The 17,973-nt window shown below is 42.2% G+C and overlaps 1 protein-coding gene across 2 annotated transcripts in view; it reads left to right on the top strand.

Moving 5' to 3' along the window:
* DYM (dymeclin) overlaps positions 1-17,973 on the top strand; it is a 337,094-nt gene that overhangs the window by 282,004 nt on the left and 37,117 nt on the right. For both annotated transcript variants that reach the window (XM_024204114.2, XM_024204113.2), the window contains 2 exons: positions 5,592-5,774; positions 17,672-17,785. In XM_024204114.2, coding sequence (XP_024059882.1) covers positions 5,592-5,774; positions 17,672-17,785 — 297 coding nt within the window. The remainder of the gene's footprint in view (positions 1-5,591; positions 5,775-17,671; positions 17,786-17,973) is intronic.

Below are 17,973 nucleotides of genomic sequence, written 5' to 3'. Positions count from 1 at the left end.
ACCAGTAGTTTATCTCAGTTCCTGTTGGATAGATTCTTAGTGTAGTGGGAGGAAGGGGGGAAGCAAGAACAAAAAACCTACAAGGTAGGTCTAGACTGGCAAGGGAGACATCTTTTTCCTCAGAAATTGACTTTGGAATCAACAAACTTTAGAGGTTGGGAGTTCGCTCTCACTCACCATAGAACTTTTTAAGGTTTTTTTTTCAAAGTGTTTAACATAAAATTAAAAAGACACACAATCAATAAATATTATGGCCAGAATATTAAAATGTAGAAGCCAAAAGTTAGGCACTTAACTAAATGTGAGCAGATTTCCAAATGCATTGAGCTTTGTAACTTCCACCTACTGAAAATCAGTCTACTTTTGTTTAGATGTCTAAACATGGATTTAAGGAGCCTAGCTTTGGATACCCAGTTTTGAATGTTTAGGCAGGTATTAATGGCATTTTAAGCAGTACACTTTTGAACAACTATACTGCAGCTGGTGTTTTAAGGAACCAGACTTATGGGCCAAATAGCTTTAAACACTCAAGGATTGCATTGAATCCTCTGAAACGCAATGCCTGGAGTGTTGTCCTGCTATTCATGAAATGGATTATGTTAAGAAATAAGGAAATTGGTGATTTAGAATGGATGGAGACTGGACCATCTAGGTTTGTCCACCAGTTTTCTAGTCTTTGCACCCTCATTTGTATCTTTTTCCTCAATGATTATCTAGCTTGCTCATATATTTTGTTATCCTCCCATTTCTGTGTCTGTCAGTTGTCTCTGTTTTCATTCTCTTCTCTTTCTGAATCTCGTTTGCCTTTTCTTTTCTCTCACTACACAAGAGGAACAGGCTGCAAAGGGCAGCACCAGGATCAAGGGGACTCCAAAGTTGATCTTTCAGACACCTTTGCACAGCACCAGCTGAATTGTGCCCCAGGCAGTTTGGCCTTAGCCAGGGATCTAGTTAAAAAGTAAATATTTGCCAACAAAGTTACCAAAGTTATTTCCTATCCTGAGTAGAAGGGAAAATCTGTGGTACATAAGGTTACCGCTCTGTTGGCAAATGCTAATGGCAACTGTTGTTCCTACTTTTATCCTGCTTTCAGTGACCAATTTCCTGTCACAAGCAGTTGCAAAGTGATGCTGTGCACTCTGAGAGTTTCACATCCCATTTCACTGGCAGGTTGAGTGATTTCTAGATTTAAAAATAATCAAATCTCTTTTCTGATCTTTTTGTGTGAAAGGCCCTACATAAATCCAAGATGTCACCAAGCACATTTGGCAATGGTCTAGTTGAGTCCTATGCATCTGAGATGCTTTTGATTCTGGTTTCCTAATGAGTAATTAACAGTCAGCAAATGTGGTAAACTGAATTATGAAGAACATGCTGAACTTGCACTCAGCCCTTTAGACACTGTGGAAACCTCACTAGTTCAAACCAGTGTCTTGTTTGGATTCACCATTACCACACAACAGCTAGACTGGTCGGCACAAAAATATCTGCGTAATTGTTTTCTTTTTCTTATGGATAGCATCTAATCTACTCAAGAAAAGAGCTCCTAAAATTTTGCTGTTTCTAGCCGTCATCTCAGACACACACGTTCTGTGTTTCACTTGTGGTGAAACTGGTCTGAAAGTTATTACACAGGGTGATAAAAACTTTTTTCTTTAACTATGAAATGTTTTTATAACCTCGTTTATATCTTTTCTGACGCCAAATCTAGATGCAGAGGTGCCTTAGCTTGATACTAGTGATGCAAAGCAACAAAAGCGCAATATTTTATCAGCTCTGACAGCATGTCTGCTTTCTCCCATCCAAATGCTGTCCTTGGCTTTCAACTTGGTTTTTTTCCTGTTTGTAGAAATTTAAGATTTAAAGCTATTCAGAATGCTTTAATCACAAATTATAGCAGCAAATTTGCAAATAGTATGTGTGGAATAATAGGATTATCAACCATTCTTTTCTTTAACATTCATTTATATAGCTCATTCTACATAATATCTATGTAGAAAGTTACAGGTAGAAATCTGAAATATGACCTCTAACACTGTTCCCCCCATTTGTTAATTATACTTGGAATTAAAATGTGTGGGGAAGTTCCATCCATTAAATTCTAAAGTAACCTGAGACCTTATTACTGACGAGTTACTTCATGTTCTTTTAGTAGTTCGATGCAGACTGTGTGCTTAGCAATGAACAGGTTTGTTTTTCATTAAACATCATGTTGGTAGATACTAATATTTTTCTGTTTAAATTAGCTTTACTTCCCATGTTTTAGGTGAGCATTTTTGGTTTAAAAAAAAATTTACTTGTGGGAATTAGGTATGTGTCTAAGTTGGGTTTCAGGCAGCAGGATATATCTGCTATAGTAAGATCTGCTTTCTTTCCATCCTGAACCCAAGGGTGCTGGTGTTTTGGAGGGGGCATGAGGGTTACAACTGCCATAAAATTTGCTTGTGACTCAAAGCTTAGCAAACCAAATCCTTGCCCCGGAAGATTTTTTAATGACTGCTTTGGGACGCTTGATAGTTCATTTTGGTAATGGGATACAAGGCTTTTCACCTCTTTGCTAATTAATTCAGTCCAGGTTGGTAGTGATTTAATGTTACCATGCAATAGCCATTTAGTGATTTTTACCTTCTTAAAGTCTTAGACAATTGGAGTCTTACTATCAGCTTTAAACTGTTTGCTTTAGGAATTTATGTGGCCTCTATTACTGTAGTATCAGAATGCCTCATGGTCTTTATTGTATTTATCCTCACAACACCACGATGGGGTAGGGAAGTGCTGTTATCCCCATTTTGCAGATGGGAACTTGGGCACAGAGAGGTTAAGTGACTTGCCCAGGGTCAAACAGGGGGTCTGTGGTGGGACAGGGAATTGAACTCCTATATCCCAAGTCTCAGGCTAGTGTCCTAACTGCTGGATTATCCTTCCTCTTCTCCCCACTTCAGTGGGAGTGGAGTTAAACAAGCAAGGAGAGCTTTTGAAAATCCTACCGTAATATTCGATTTATCCTCCCATAATTCAAAAAATGTTGAGACAAATTCAAACCTAATTAAGCAGGCACAACTCAGCTGATGTCATGGGAGATGCACCTTGCTTAGCCAGGTCTGAATTTTTCACTATAACTCAGCTGAAGTAATTACGTCATGTTTTCACTAAAATGCGCTTAGTTACTCAAAGCCTGGTATTGGGACTATTACAGAGGGAGCACAACGCCGGGAGTGCTTTCTATCATACAACACTATGATCTCTTTGGCTGATTAAACAGTCATAGTGATCATCTCTGCAGTGAGTTTCTGCCAGGATTCTATTGGCCACCGTACAAAGGGCCTTCAAGGTGGGTGACACCAAAGCAGTAAAAAAATGGGATATCCTCAGGACTGGAATGAGGACCATAACCCCCCTTCAAAAGAAACCTCTTGCATTAAAATAAAAAAGTCAAAACAGTTGGCATGCTGAGGATTAAAAATGAATTTGAACATGTGCACAGTACAATGTTATTCCAACAAGCATTTCATAAGGACTTCATAATTTAGACCTGCTTTGTATACATGGGAGACAAACGGACATGAAAGTCTTATCTGATCTACATTGCTTACTTCACTGCAGAATAAAGTGGGGGCGGGGACATTGTTGCACAGGGAACTTGAAGCTGTGGAGGAGATGAAGGTGGGGGAAAAGAGGTAGACATATCTTCACTTCCAATATAGAGAAGCTGCAGGGAGACTGACTTCTCTCCACTGTCGATAGGAAGTAGCTGCAGTAGGATGGAAGCAGGGTCGTCCTTACCCATACGCAACGTAAGCAGCTGCATAGGGCACCAGGGAATTTGGGGCACCACATTTCCTGGTGCCATGCGCAGCTGTGTGTTACTCCAGCCCCTGCTCCGCCTCTTCCCCATGGCCCCCACCCTAGCCCCGCCTCTTCCCGCCCCTGGTCTGCCCCAGCCCCGCCCCCACTCTCCTGAGGACTGCTGCAGGGGATGGGCCTGCACTCACCGCATGGTAAGTGGAGCGACCTGGCCCCAGCCTGCTCCAATCCCCTGGCTCCCAGCCACGCCGCTGGCAAGTGCTGGGGGGTGGTGCCCCCCTCCCCCCAAGGCTGGGAGTCAGGGGAGCGGAGCGGGCTGGGGCTGGGGGGCGGTTCCCCTCTTCCCCCCAGCCCTCTCCCTGCGGAGGCCTGGGGTCAGCCCTGCGCCCCTCCTTCCCCCCCGGAGGCCTGGGGCCCCACACAGCCCCTCCATGGGGGGGCTGCATAGGGCACCAAAATGGCTAGGGAGAGCCATGGATGGAAGCCATGAATTCCTTTTCCTCCCCTTGTCTTCCCCCAAGTGGAATAGTGGCAACTTTTCTTATCCTCCTCAGCCTTGGCAAAGGAGGCAGTGTTAACTGATATGTGATAATCGCTGCAATCTGACGGGATTTTAAAAAGTGGTATTGCTTTATACTGGAAAGAAACTTTACTATTTGCAGGTTGAAAGTCCAGTAAAATGCATTGGAATGATTTTCACTCCCCACCCTGTCAGCAGAGCTCAGTTATGAAATAGGGAAGTGCTATTGGGTAGTTAATGGCTTTTTCTGAAATGTAGAAGGCAAAACCAATGCTAGGCTCATGAGCTAATATTCTCAATCTTGTGTTCAGGATAATAAGAAAGACTGAAGCCATCTTGGGGTGATTTTGCTCTCCCTTACCAGGTCTCTAAAGTATCTTGATCAACAGTGTCAAATGCTGCTGAGAGGTTGAACAATATGAGCAGGGAGGTTTGCCCATTGTCCACAACCAAGAGAGGACTATTCTCCAATGTAAAGACTGTCTGTATGCCATATCCTGGTGTGAAGGCCCAGTGAGAGGGATCCAGGATGTTGTCAGGTGGGGTTGGAGATGGAATTGTGCTAGCTTCTCTGTGATCTTGCTTAGAATGGAAGGTTGGATTATGGGTGGTCATTGTCTGGATTGGTTGTCAAATACATTAAGTGCAATTGATCTAAAATATGGTGGCTTAGTGCACTACCAGTAGGGGACCATCAGTGATCCAACTTCAGTAACCTAGAGTGCCAAAATAATGTGCAACAGAAAAGTTTGGAGGAGGAATGTGTTTTGGTCCAGATTGTCTTCCTACCTTTTGTTGCTTTCTCTTTTTCCCTGCCATCTTTTGATTTCCTTCTTGCTGACTTTTTCTGGCTCTCTGTTTCCTCTTTCTCCTTTTTGTTTTCCACAATGAATGCTGAACAGAAAATAAAATGCAGTGCACCTATACTGAGCTGCATTTACCTGCAGCACCTGCTAGGCGTGGAAATTGACTAAAATCACATAACTTCAGTGAATTTAACTGGCTGCAGTTACTGTGGTTAAAATTCTTTGGGGCGGGAGCATTCTGCAAAGTGGACGCTAGAGTCCATGGACCTCTAAGGTAAAAGTTTGGATGTTAAAGGAGAAAGCATAGCTATGTTACCAGACAAGCAAGAATGCAAGACTTGTTCACTATTGATGAGACATCAGCCAGCTAACAGCTACATTAGTAATAATACCTGAGTACTATCATTTCTGCCTAATATATAGTGGAAGGGGCATGCTAACCTTTTGTTTGTTTCTTAAAGGCACAAGACCTGAATGTGATTGAAGAAGTGATCAGAATGATGTTAGAGATTATCAATTCCTGCTTGACAAATTCTCTCCATCACAACCCCAATTTGGTGTATGCACTGCTTTACAAGCGGGATCTGTTTGAGCAGTTTCGAACTCACCCTTCCTTCCAGGACATAATGCAAAATATAGACCTGGTAAGTAATATTTATTAATCAGTTGCAAGCAGTAAAACAAGCCTCTTAAATACATTGTTAGCTGAATATGCTTTTGAGAGAAGTGATGATTTTTTTCACATTTATATATCCCTTTCTTTTGCTAGATATTTTTAGACTCTATTAAAAATATTGAGCTTCCAAATCATGATTGTAGCTAAGAGAGGGGTGGAACTTGGGTTGTTCTCAATTCCTCTCCCTTCCTTCAGTCTCTGGGACTCCACCACGAACCATACTGGATTCCATCCTTACTTGGCAGACACCATGACTTGTGCCATGAGATTTGGGGAGCCCATTGATGAGGATTTCCCCAAGCTGCAACAGATCCTCTTCTGGAAGGAACCCCCTCCAAGTAGTTGCCTTTCAATTTTCTAAAGGAGGCCAGTGGCAGCTATTCTTTACTCCCCTTCTGCAAGGGCACACCACAAGGATCCTCTTCCTTCAGACAAGATTACGTTCTTTTCCTACAGTAATCTCTCTTAATACTCCAGTGATGGAAGTGGAGGAAAAAACTAGCGTAGGAGAGTTTCTCCTTCAGCTAACTGCAGGCAGGCAGCATGCCCTATCTGAACTTGGGCTGCTTTGACCTACAGAAGAGTCTGGTGAGTAGGAGTTTAGGAAAAGCATAAATCAGAATTCTTAGCCCTAATTTCTCTCTAGGGTGAAAGAGCCCCTACTGCCACTCTCAAGTGGACCTGTGCTGGTTATTAGAAAGGATGAATTTCACTTTCTCTGTAGGTTTCAGAGTGGTAGCCTTGTTAGTCTGTATCAACTGTTTGAAATGGGCCACCTTGATTACATTGGCCTCATTAGCACTACAAAAATGATTTTTCCTCTCTTCGTATTCACTCCTTTTTGTCACCTGTTGAGAATAGCCCACTTCCACCTTAATTGAATTGGCTCGTTAGCACTTGGTAAGGCAACTTCCATCTTTTCATATGCTGTGTATTTATACCTCCCTACTGTATGTTCCACTCCATGCATCTGATGAAGTGGGTTTTAGCCCACAAAAGCTTATGCCCAAAGATATTTGTTGGGCTCTAAGGTGCCACAAGGACTCCTCGTTGTTTTTACTTTCTCTGTAGGGAGCCATGTTAGATCCTCATATGTATCTCCATACATAGCAGGCTGCTGTGATGGGGGATGTGGTAGATAAGTATTTTCTAATATGAAATATAATGGTGCCTTTCATATTCATATATGAAGGACCTGGATGATAATACTTGCTAGAAAATAACAAATGTTAAGGTTCAATAGATCAGTATTTTGGCCTCCATTCGTTAATATTTATACAGTAATTAAATGCAAATAGTTTTTTACCATCTCTTCTGGCCATAGTTCAGCCATACTGTCAGCTAGCTACACTGGTTGAGTGATATACAGGTATTTTAATTTAATATCACCAATGGTTTGTTTTCTTCTTTACTAGAAGAGCCAAATTAGCATTAGCAGCCTTATTTAGAAATTTAGATGGTAATTCACCACATTTCAAATTCATCGCCCTCTTTCAGTTTGTGTAACCAAATGAGTGGGTATAGATTAGCCAAATGGTACAGATTCATACTGGCCCTGATCATAGCAAGGGAGCACAGAGGATTGGTTGATTTAAAATATATATATATATTCTGCAAGAGCACTTGGCGTTCATAAAAATGAGGCCAGAGCCAGTGGTATAGGAGGCAGCTGCCGTGCAGCCTTCTCTATCCAATCTTTTCCCTGGACCTGCAGCGTTCCACTTTTGTGTCATTGTATCTGCTGCATACAATGGGGAACACACATGACCCACTGAAGCTTTAACTACAATTAAGTGCTTTTTTTCCTCAACTGCACCGTATCTAAACTTGAGCATAATTGTTATCTTTCTATGGAAAAGTAAATGAAATAAAACCATGAGTGTTTGCATATAAAACAAAACTTGTTTTCACTTTTCCCTTCCGTTTTAAATAAACCTCTTTATAATTACAGATTGCTGTGGACCAAAATATTTTCCTTCTCCCACTTCTCTTTTAATTGCGCAATGCTGCTATCCATGCCGTGTGCTCCTTATTAGTTGCTCCTTTGATATTTGAGGTCACTAATCAGAAGAGATGCACTAAAATTGTTAAAGCAGCTCTTGTTATATGAGACATTACAAATACTGCATTTAAATACCCATAGTAATTCCAGGAGCTCCCTTTGACTTCAATAGGCATTCTACATGCACAGCATGGATTCCAAGATTAGGCTCCTAATGATCAGGACTTTACTGTAATTTTGTCCTACTATGAGCAATGGATTCAAGCTGCGGGAGCCTTAAGCTCTACAGCATGTTGGATTTCTTGCTGCAGTGGGTACCTCATTTTTCATGTGATGTTACTAAAAGCCTGTTTGTGAGTCGTATATTGGTTTACTTTCTTTAAAATACCAGATGAGATTGACACGCTTCTAAAGATCCAGAAGCACAGCCATTTTCATCCTTATCTGAAGTGGCTGAATTGCTGTTCTTTCTCCTCCCCCCACTGTTCTCATTTTGCTGCCTGCCAACGATTTTTGAGGGGTAGAGTTCAGACCTCAAAATGCCCCAGGGTCGTTCGCAGCTACAGTGTTCAGATGATGTAATGATGCAGGATTGGCTAGGAGAGGTGACCTACAATACTTCATTTGCAGGTTGTGGGAAGGGGAAAATGTTCCAGCTAGACAAACACTAACTGAATAAGTAACTAACCTTCACAGTTCCCCCGTGAGTTGGGTAGCCTCTGTACTTATTTTATCCAGAGGTTTGACTTGTCTGTGACCATGCAAGTCAGAGGCAGAGCCAGGAATAGAGCCCAGGCTTTGCTGCCTGACAAGCCCATGCCCACTAGCCTACGCCTTCTGTGGAAGACAAAGGCGTTCTTCCCCATGTAACAGTTAAATGTGGGTTTACTAATGTAACCGTTTAAACAAAACCCTTTCATGTTAGGATATAGGATAATGCCAGGCAGGTTCTGAAGCCTTCTAACTATTTAAAGCCTTCCAAGGGAGTGTCTTGAAGTTTTAAATAACCTCTTTGTTAGGAAAGCAAAGATGTCAAAAATTTTATTTTTAAAATGTACCTGTCACCAGCTAGCAGGTGGTGAGAGCTGTCAGCTTTCCCATCTGAATAAATGATTGGACTCAATAGACTCCTCTCTTCACCCCCAATCCAGAAGTAGTGCCTGCACAGTTGCCATTCCCTGGAGAACAGAATCAGTCTTTTTTAGATCGCAGTTGCTAAAGCATATGGACACGTCCTCCCAACACCCTCAAGAGAGTAGTAAGGAGTATTACCCCCACTTTACAGATGGAAACACTGAGGCAATGGGGTTAAGTATTTGTCTAAGACCACAGAAGGCATAGCCCAAGTGTCCCTGACTCCCAGAACTGTGCTCATGCCACTACATTGCCCTTCTCTGCTCTGTGGACTTGATCCTGCCAGTATATGGTTCTCAGGGTGCTGCAGAGTGCATGGAGTCCTGTGGGAGGATGCTGACCACCCCATGGTGTGGCAATCTAAAACCCATCTTTGTGCAGGGATTCACCCATACAGCAGGAAACAGCCCCCCCATGGAAAGTTGGTGCCACAGATGATCTGATGGCTCCGCAACACTGCAGAGTGGGATTCCATCTGGGGTGTGTCTCTGACTGGCTGTGGTAGGGACACCATAGGCTGGCCAGCCGTCAGACATGCCTCTTCTCCAGCAGGGCTGCCTGTATTCAGGGGCTTTGTGCTTGTGGTGCAGCTGCCAGGTCCCTGGCTACATGATGGCCCCTAAGCTTCCAGGTGTAGGGATATTTGGCAGTGGGGGGGCATCTTCCCCATGCTTCTAAATCACTTGTCTGACTCTGCAGAGATTGTAGTGCCAAATGCTGACTCCACCCATCACCACCCCGTCTGACCCCTACCACATGGCAAACGTGTGTAGCTCTCCACACCAGGTGCCACTGGGGACTCCTGCTAGAAGGGTGCTGCATTCATCACTTATGCAGACCTCATTTGTGCAGTAGCACTATTCCTTGCACAACTGGCAGGATCAGGAGTCATCAGCAAAATCCTGCTTACAGAGTGGAATCATTCTCCCTTTACACTGGACGTAGGATTTTTCCCACCCTAAACTGTTAGGCAGCATGTGCAGAAGGTAGCTGATGATTTATCCAATGTGAAAAATCTGTAGAGTTTTTCATACAGTGGTCACCCTTAAAAACTTACTCAGCTGCCTTAGATAACTCAGAACTTTGCCTCAGTATTTGAAGTATTGAAGTTATTCCCTAGAGGTAATATTGCAGATACTGATGTAACCTCTATATTTATGGCAAGTGTTTAAGGGTAACCAGAGTATAAAACACTTTCCAGTGTAAATTGGACATTAGTTATATTTCCCTTCTCTGTATCTTTTACAAACAAACTAGTAATCACCATCACTGTATAACTGGGAACATATGGGCACATTTAACACTGTAAACAATAGACTGAAATCAAAATACCTTCCATTTCCTATTAATTTACTTTTAATTTTAGAAAGTCATCTTACTGGGATATTGTGTATCTTGTCGCGCTAAATGGGCTATTCTTGCTCTGGCTCATCTAGCACAGAGGAATGGTATGATTTCTATTCCGGCTTACTACTGAAACCCCGCAGTGCAGACTGTGTACCTGTCTTTATTCCGCAAATGATCTCTAATTTGATAAACAGCCTCATATGTCCCAGGAGTTTGGTAGAGGCTCCTAACAGGTAATTGCTAGGGCTGGACCTGTGCCAGGAATGTCATGGAGAGTCATTGACTTCATTACTTTCTCGGCTGCTGTGAGAGTTGGATGGATGTGATAAGTAGTTGAACAAACTTCATTAGGAGCTGCTAAAATCCTTGTTTGATAGGTAGGCTGATAGCGAGCAGGAGCTCAGCAGCAACAGTGTGATGATGCAGAGGATCAGCCCAGTGTTTCCTAGTGAGAACTTTAATTCCCCAGTGTGTCTCATGGCTCCCATCTCCCTCCCCAGTTAGAGACTTCGAAATTAGGAGATTTGGCTTGGCTCTAATATGGCAGCTTTTATTTTGGGGCCTGTTATTACAGAACTTACAGTGCTCATGAGCACTCTTTTGCATGCAAAGGTTATTTTCGGTACCAAGCACTGTAAATTGCTTGTGGGGTTTCTTTTGTTCAATTAGGGTTTTTTTAACTACATTTCCATGATTTTCTAAAAATGTCTGCTGGAAAATTTGCAGCCTTGCTCACTACAAGAGTCTGTTGAAATATTTCCAATGAAAGATTTTTCATGATGATTTGCCTGGTTTTGAGTTTGTAAAACTTACCCAGTACTGTAGCATTCTTATAATATTTAATAATTTTCCGTGACAGGATCACTTGAAAATGGTCCCAGAGTCCCAAGGAAGGTTCTCAGATTATTTAGTGACTCTACTCTGAGTTTTAAGGTTGTTTACTGTTACTTTGGGTTTGATGGTGAACCTTTTGCACAATTCTCATTGCTGATGCCTGAAACCACTTTTGTTAGGGCTAAAGAGATAGTCAGAGGGTCTGTTTCACCTGTGCTGCAGGCCAGTAGGGACCAACAGCAGTCACCATACTCTACCCAAGTGTTACTTGTATGTATTGATCTATGTCTTGCTAAGGAATCTGCTTAGTTGAGGTGCTGATGCTTATTGTCTGTCCTCATGAGAGGTTTGTTTTGTCCACTTCTTCTTTTGATTTGCTTGTGGGTTTGGCGTGTTACTCAAACTGTGATGGCCCATGCAGCAAATCTAAAACAGCAAACCTCGGAATATACAAGCACCTTTCTGTTTTCACCATTTTAAAAAAGTCAAGATTTTTGCATTTATTATAGGCTATTTTCCTCTTTCGCAGAGTTAACCTTGAAAACTGTGGGCCGAGAAGGCAGCAATGAATCCTGCTGTTGCTTTTATCTATGAAAGTTAAGTTGTGAGATTGCTAGTTAGGCAGACAACAGTGCTGTGCTGCAAAGGCTCACAGCACTTCAGCTTAACCTGAAATAGAATCCAAGCTAAGGAAATGCAGAGACTGGTAGATATGTTTTTAGAAGCTTTGGTTTTTAATACACATTTTATAAATATTTCTTTATTTCAAAATGTCAAATGACTTCAGCGGTCAGGCAAAATGTTAGACGTTGGATTCTCTGCTATTTCTTAAAAAACACCAAAACACCTTTATCATAAATTATACTTGCATTCTAGTTGTGTGACTGTTGTGTGACATGAAAAGAGGAACTAAAGGTGCAGCTCTACTGGGAAATTGACCAACTGGGACAAAAATTGTTTAGGCACCATCAGTGGCGGCTCCAGGCACCAGCGCTCCAAGCATGTGCCTGGGGCGGCAAGCCACAGGGGGCGGCGTGCCGGTCCCTGCAAGGGCGGCAGTCAGGCTGCCTTCCGCGGCATGCCTGCGGGAGGTCCACCGGTCCCGCGGATTTGGCGGCAATTCGGCAGCGGGTACGCCGAAGCCGCGGGACCGGCGGACCTCCCGCGGGCATACCGCCAAAGGCAGCCTGCCTGCCGTGCTTGGGGCTTGGGGTGGCAAAAAAGCTAGAGCCGCCCCTGGGCACTATTGTCAACCAGCCCAAACTGCTTTGAACACCCATTACAGAAAAGTGCTTTCTGTAATAGGGGAGGGAAGCAGTTTGGCCCTGACTACACTGGTCGCCAAAGATTATTCAATCCCTTTTAAAGGTTGGGCCAGGGTGGAGGAGCAACCTTTTACCATGTGTCGTCTTCCTCCTATAGACAGGATCCTTGTATATTTGAATTTGTAGGGCTTTAAATAATTCAGAGGGACCAGCTTTGGTTGCCCATTGTCATCTTTGTAGTTACTTACTGTTTCCATCAGACCAGTTGCTCAAATGATTAGAGAGAACAATCACTTCCAAGATATCAAAATGGACACTATGAAATATAGAAGTCCTCAATACATGGAAACTGTGCTGCTTTTGGCCTCAAACCCTCCTTGCAAAAGGTAATAAAACTGTGTGTTTACCCTCAGGTTTTAAAATAACTATGATAAAACTGAAGCAGTTTCAATTTCACATGCCTTCTTTTACATGAGCACGAGATAAGGGTGACCAGATGTCCCGATTTTATAGGAACAGTCCCGATTTTTGGGTCTTTTTCTTATATAGGCTCCTATTACTCCCCACCCCCTGTCCCAATTTTTCACATTTGCTGTCTGGTCACCCTAGCACGAGATTGAGTTGAGGTTTCAGTTAATATTCAGGATTTATTTAAATATATTTATTTAGGAGTGGGATCTAGTTAAGGATCTTGACCACTGGAAAATACAGTAAAAGCTATTTTATCCAGCATGTTCAGGGAATGGGGGGGAGCCAGTAAGTGAAAAATGCCGGTTAACTAAGAGGGAAGGAGTTTGGGTGCGGGAGGGGGCGTAGGATGTGGGAGGGGATGCGGGGTGCTGGATCTGGGGGGCTCTCACCTCGGACAGCTCCCCGCCACCGGTGACCTGTCCCGGCTGCTCCTTGGCAGAGGCACAGCAAGTGGCTCTGCGCAGTGCCTCTGCCCGCAGGTGCCGCCCCCGCAGCTCCCATTGGCCATGGATCCCAGCCAATGGGAGCTGCGGAGCTAGTGCTCGGGGTGGGATGGGGTCAGTACGCAGAGCTGCCTGCCGCGCCTTCGCCTAGGAGCAGCTGGGACAGGTTCCTGCTTGTGGGGAGTTGCCCAAGGTGAGCTCCCCCACCCCGGATCCAGCACCCTGCATCCCTTCCTATGCCCCAACTCACTGCCCTGAGCCCCCACCTGCACCCACACTCCCTCCCAGAGCCCACGCTCCACACCCTCTGCTGCGCCCCAACCCCCTGCTGGCCCCACACCAACCGGACTATAAACAGGAATTTCAATTAAGATCAGAAATGCCGGTTTATAGAGCTTTCCGGCTGGTGAAGTGCCGGATAAAACAGCTTTTACTGTACTTAACTTTTATTGAATAACTCTTAATTCTAAAAACGATTTTTCTATCTGTAATGAATTATTTGTATCTGATTTTCCAAGAGCATATTCCTTTTTTTTTCTTAAAACAAACAAAAAAAACAAACTAAACCACCACCCAGAACATCTTACCATAATACATCTCCAAGTTTGTTTGGACTAATAAACCGTATAAAATCAAATATCGGGGGTAGCCGTGTTAGTCTGTATCCACAAAAACAACAAGGAGTCTGGTGGCACCTTAAAGACTAACAGATTTATTTGGGCATAAGCTTTCGAGGGTAAAAGATGAAGAAGTGGGGTTTTTTATCCACGAAAGCTTATGTCCAAATAAATCTGTTACTCTTTAAGATGCTACCGGACTCCTTGTTGTTTTTGTATAAAATCAGTTACCTTGTGTTACAGCAGAGAAGTGGCTTGGAGGAAGAAAGGTGGTGTTCGTCTCTCCGTGGTTTTCTTCACCCATACTGGTTGAATATTGAACAATACCATACCACTGTTGTTGTTTTTTTAAGCATTCACCTCAACACATGATATACCTATTTATTTCTCTGAGAAGCTGCCATCAACTCAGACTTGAGCTATGTGGCTTGAAATACTTTGGATACTATGCCTTATATATAGTGCATCTCTTTTTTTGTAAACTCAACGGTTCACTTGGGAGGTTTTAATATTTGGGTCAAAAATGGTATTACTCAACTATGCCATCTAATCGATAATTATAAAGTCCTAATACCAAAACAATTGTATATTTTTATCTTAATATCTCTATTTATTTAGATTTCAGTCTTAAACTCCACCCCAAAGAATACCCATCGAAAGCTCTGTGTGCCTTGACATACATTGAAAGCGCAATAAGGAAGATAAAAGTAAAATTTGACCAAAGCAGCAACTTTTCCTCCCACTCACCTCTATATAAAATACAAGATTACTTACCCATAGATTGGTATCTTTTCCTCAGTGTTTTACACAAAATGGTGCACACAGTACCAAGATTGCCCACAATTCCTTCAACAGAAATCATTTTGAGTGGAGCCATTTCATATAACTTGACTAGATGCATGAGGTAACTTTTTTGTTCAGCGAAGCCACAAACTACAGATATTAAAACATTTTATTGTATTTAGGCCAGACATATCAAGATTAAATGTATTGATATCCACTTTATCAAGTGTTCACATGCTCCCAGTATTTTTGGGTATTTCCCAATATTTAATTAAACTCCCATTTTAGCCAATGAGCTGTTAGCATTATTTGCTTGACAGAACATTTCAAACATAATTCTTTTATGTCCTTTTCATAACACATTGCTTAAGGACAAGATATTTATGTGTGATGTAGAAGATATGTCCGTTGGTTTGATGGGACTGCCTAAAAGTTAACAGATTTTGTAACTTTATAATGACATTTTCAAACCACATTTTTAACTGTATCATTTCCCTTTAAACCATTGCTTAAATTCTCGTGTGAAAGGATCCCTACAGCGATTGTAATATAATAATTTTTGTATTTAATTTGTTTTGTACTTTGCAATTTCCAGAGAAGATTACTCTGCAAACCTGGCAAATATACCTGTTCTAAAAGGAGGCAGAGCTTACAGGCTCAGGGTAAAGGAGAGCCTAATTTGAATCCCAAAGTAATCAAACCATCAGCTGTCTTTGTTTTACTAACAGCAGCCCAGTTGTGAGGCATAATTAGGTTAATGGTTCCTGGCTCCAGCTGTGTGTCTCGCTCAACAGAACAAAGGCAGCTCCACTGAGATTTTTTTTAATACAGTACACTTTTTTTTTTAAACTTGGAGATGATTAACAAAGGTTACTTCAGTGTGCTAGAGTTGTAAAGCTTCAGATGCATAATGTGGAATTACTGCTTTTCTAAGATGACACACACAGTTTCACCCATCTAGACTGCATCCCCACATAACAGGAACATGTACACAGACGTATTTGCACATGGAATATGTACACTGATTTGGGTATTTGCATATGGAGATAGTCAATCAGACATCCAACTACTCACTTATGCATGCAGACTTGTGGTATTTCTGTAGGCCCACTAAGTACGTGCAGTTGTGCTCTGGGAATTGGGTTCTGAATTATCCCCCTTTTTTGTGGAACTGCAGGCAGGATCTTGTGTCCTTGGCCAGAAGTTCTCCTCTCTGCACTCTTGTACACTGTACTGTGCTTCATGGTTGCCACCATCTTCCAGATGAACTAATGTCATTTGCAAAGTGCTTTAGGTTCTTTGAGGATGAAAGGAGATAGAGAAATGTAGGATGATGGAATTATTGTTCCATGTTGTTCCAAATCAGGAACTGGGGGTGGACCACCTGCTTCTACTGGAACCTGAAGGTGAATGATGGGGGTGAAGCCCTGACTGACAGGGGCAAGCTGGACCAGAGAATAGAGAATAAAATATGGTGTGAACCTGGCCTGGCCTGGCCAGTGGAATGCATGAGGTGTTCAGAGCCTTGGGGAAGCAGCAACAGGAAGGAACAAACAGGGTAGACATGTGGGGAACCTGGGTGCATGCTTAGTTTTAATCACTGTGGTTTGGGTGCCCCTGAAGTCCCAGCCTCGTGTTGCCAACTCTACCATATTTCATGATTTTTTTAAATCTCCAGTTCTTGGAGTCATGTGATTACATGCAAACCTCAGTTTCCATTTTTGAAAACAAAAGTACATTTCTGGCTATCATGGTGGAGAAAAGCTTGAAAAGTTGGACCCTAAAGGCTCCAAATGTAGAGGTGCGCACATGAGATTAAAAAAAAATCCTGATTTGGGGGGGACCTGACTTGTGATATTTGGACACTTGGGGTTGGCAATACTGCCAGCCCCCTGTCTATGGTTGGTGATTTGTGTGGGTTTTGGATCACTTCCCTCCACACTCCACCTTTATTAACACTGAGTACCAAACCCTGTGCTCCCTGGGCGCCTCGTTTCTCTGCTCACTCTGCCTCTGGTTTAGTTACGTTGATGGGTTTATTCTATTTTTCTTTAACCCCAATAATCACCCCCTCCTTGGGGTTCAGGCAGCTATAGCTGGAGAGGAAGAGAGCCAGGGCAGTCGTTTGTTCAGTGATTGTTCTCAGTGTATGGGTCTGGGAAGAGTGCTCATTTCCCTATTTTCCAAGAGCAGCAAAATCTCAAGCTAGCACTGAGATACGAATGTGAGAGCTGGCATCTCTGAATACTTGGGTCCAACTATGATGGAAACATTAATCTATCCCATTTTCTAAAATTGATGCTTTGCTTCAACCACAAGTTATTGATCTTAAGGCAGGAATCATTGGATAACATTTTATGGTCTGTGTTATACTAGAGGTTGGACTGCCAAAGCAAGATTGTTCCCAACAGTGCTTTTTCTAATGCTTTCTCCAGTCTAGTTTTGAAATCTTTTTTAGATATGTGACATCCACTGTGAAGTGTTAGGTAGTTGTGAATTTGTTTCAATAGAAACGGACTCATAAGCCTGTTTCAGTCAAATATTACCCAGAAGTTTTCTTGTATATGTAACAGTGGAAGAAATAAATCAGGTATTACACAGATTTCTGTTGTTTAGGAAACTTTCTACTTGTACACATTAGTAACATAATATATATGAACAGAATGTCAACATATGTTGATACTGGCACTAGAAATTGTAAATCTATTAATTGAATTGCATTGCTAAATAAACTGTATTAAATTAATCAGCCACCAACACTGACTGTTGAAGAATGTTGATAATTTTTATTAACTTGTCATAAATCAGCACATTTCTTGATGGTGGCATAAGTAATTACGAGTGCTTTGAAAAGAACAGTTTAAGGATATTCTGATCAAGGGAGGGAGAGAAAATGATGGTTTCATTTGTAAACTGGTAATATTATCTCTTTCTTGCACTTGTTTATATGTTATCACTTTCTATTTCAGGTGATCGGCTTTTTCAGCTCACGGTTAGAGCAAGCCGGAGCCCAGCTGTCAGTGGAGAGAGTTCTGGAAATTATCAAACAAGGAGCTGTTGCATTGCCCAAAGACAGACTAAGAGTAAGTGCTGGCAAAGACTTAGTCAATTCAAATGTAGTGTTCCAATTAATTATGTCAAAATGTCATTTTTCTTTTGAGATCAGGTCATATGGTACTGCATTATGGATTGTAGTATGTTTGTGTTTTAATTTAAAATACCTCATTAGTTTGGACTGTAAGCTTATGTTTAGATTTGTGTGTGTGTGTGT

This window comes from Terrapene carolina, unplaced genomic scaffold, assembly GCF_002925995.2.
Source record: "Terrapene carolina triunguis isolate 2854851 unplaced genomic scaffold, T_m_triunguis-2.0 Scaffold69, whole genome shotgun sequence".
Taxonomy (NCBI): Eukaryota; Metazoa; Chordata; order Testudines; family Emydidae; genus Terrapene; species Terrapene triunguis.
The sequence above is the reverse complement of the archived record's forward strand: the minus strand, read 5'-3'. Positions and strand labels throughout refer to the sequence as shown.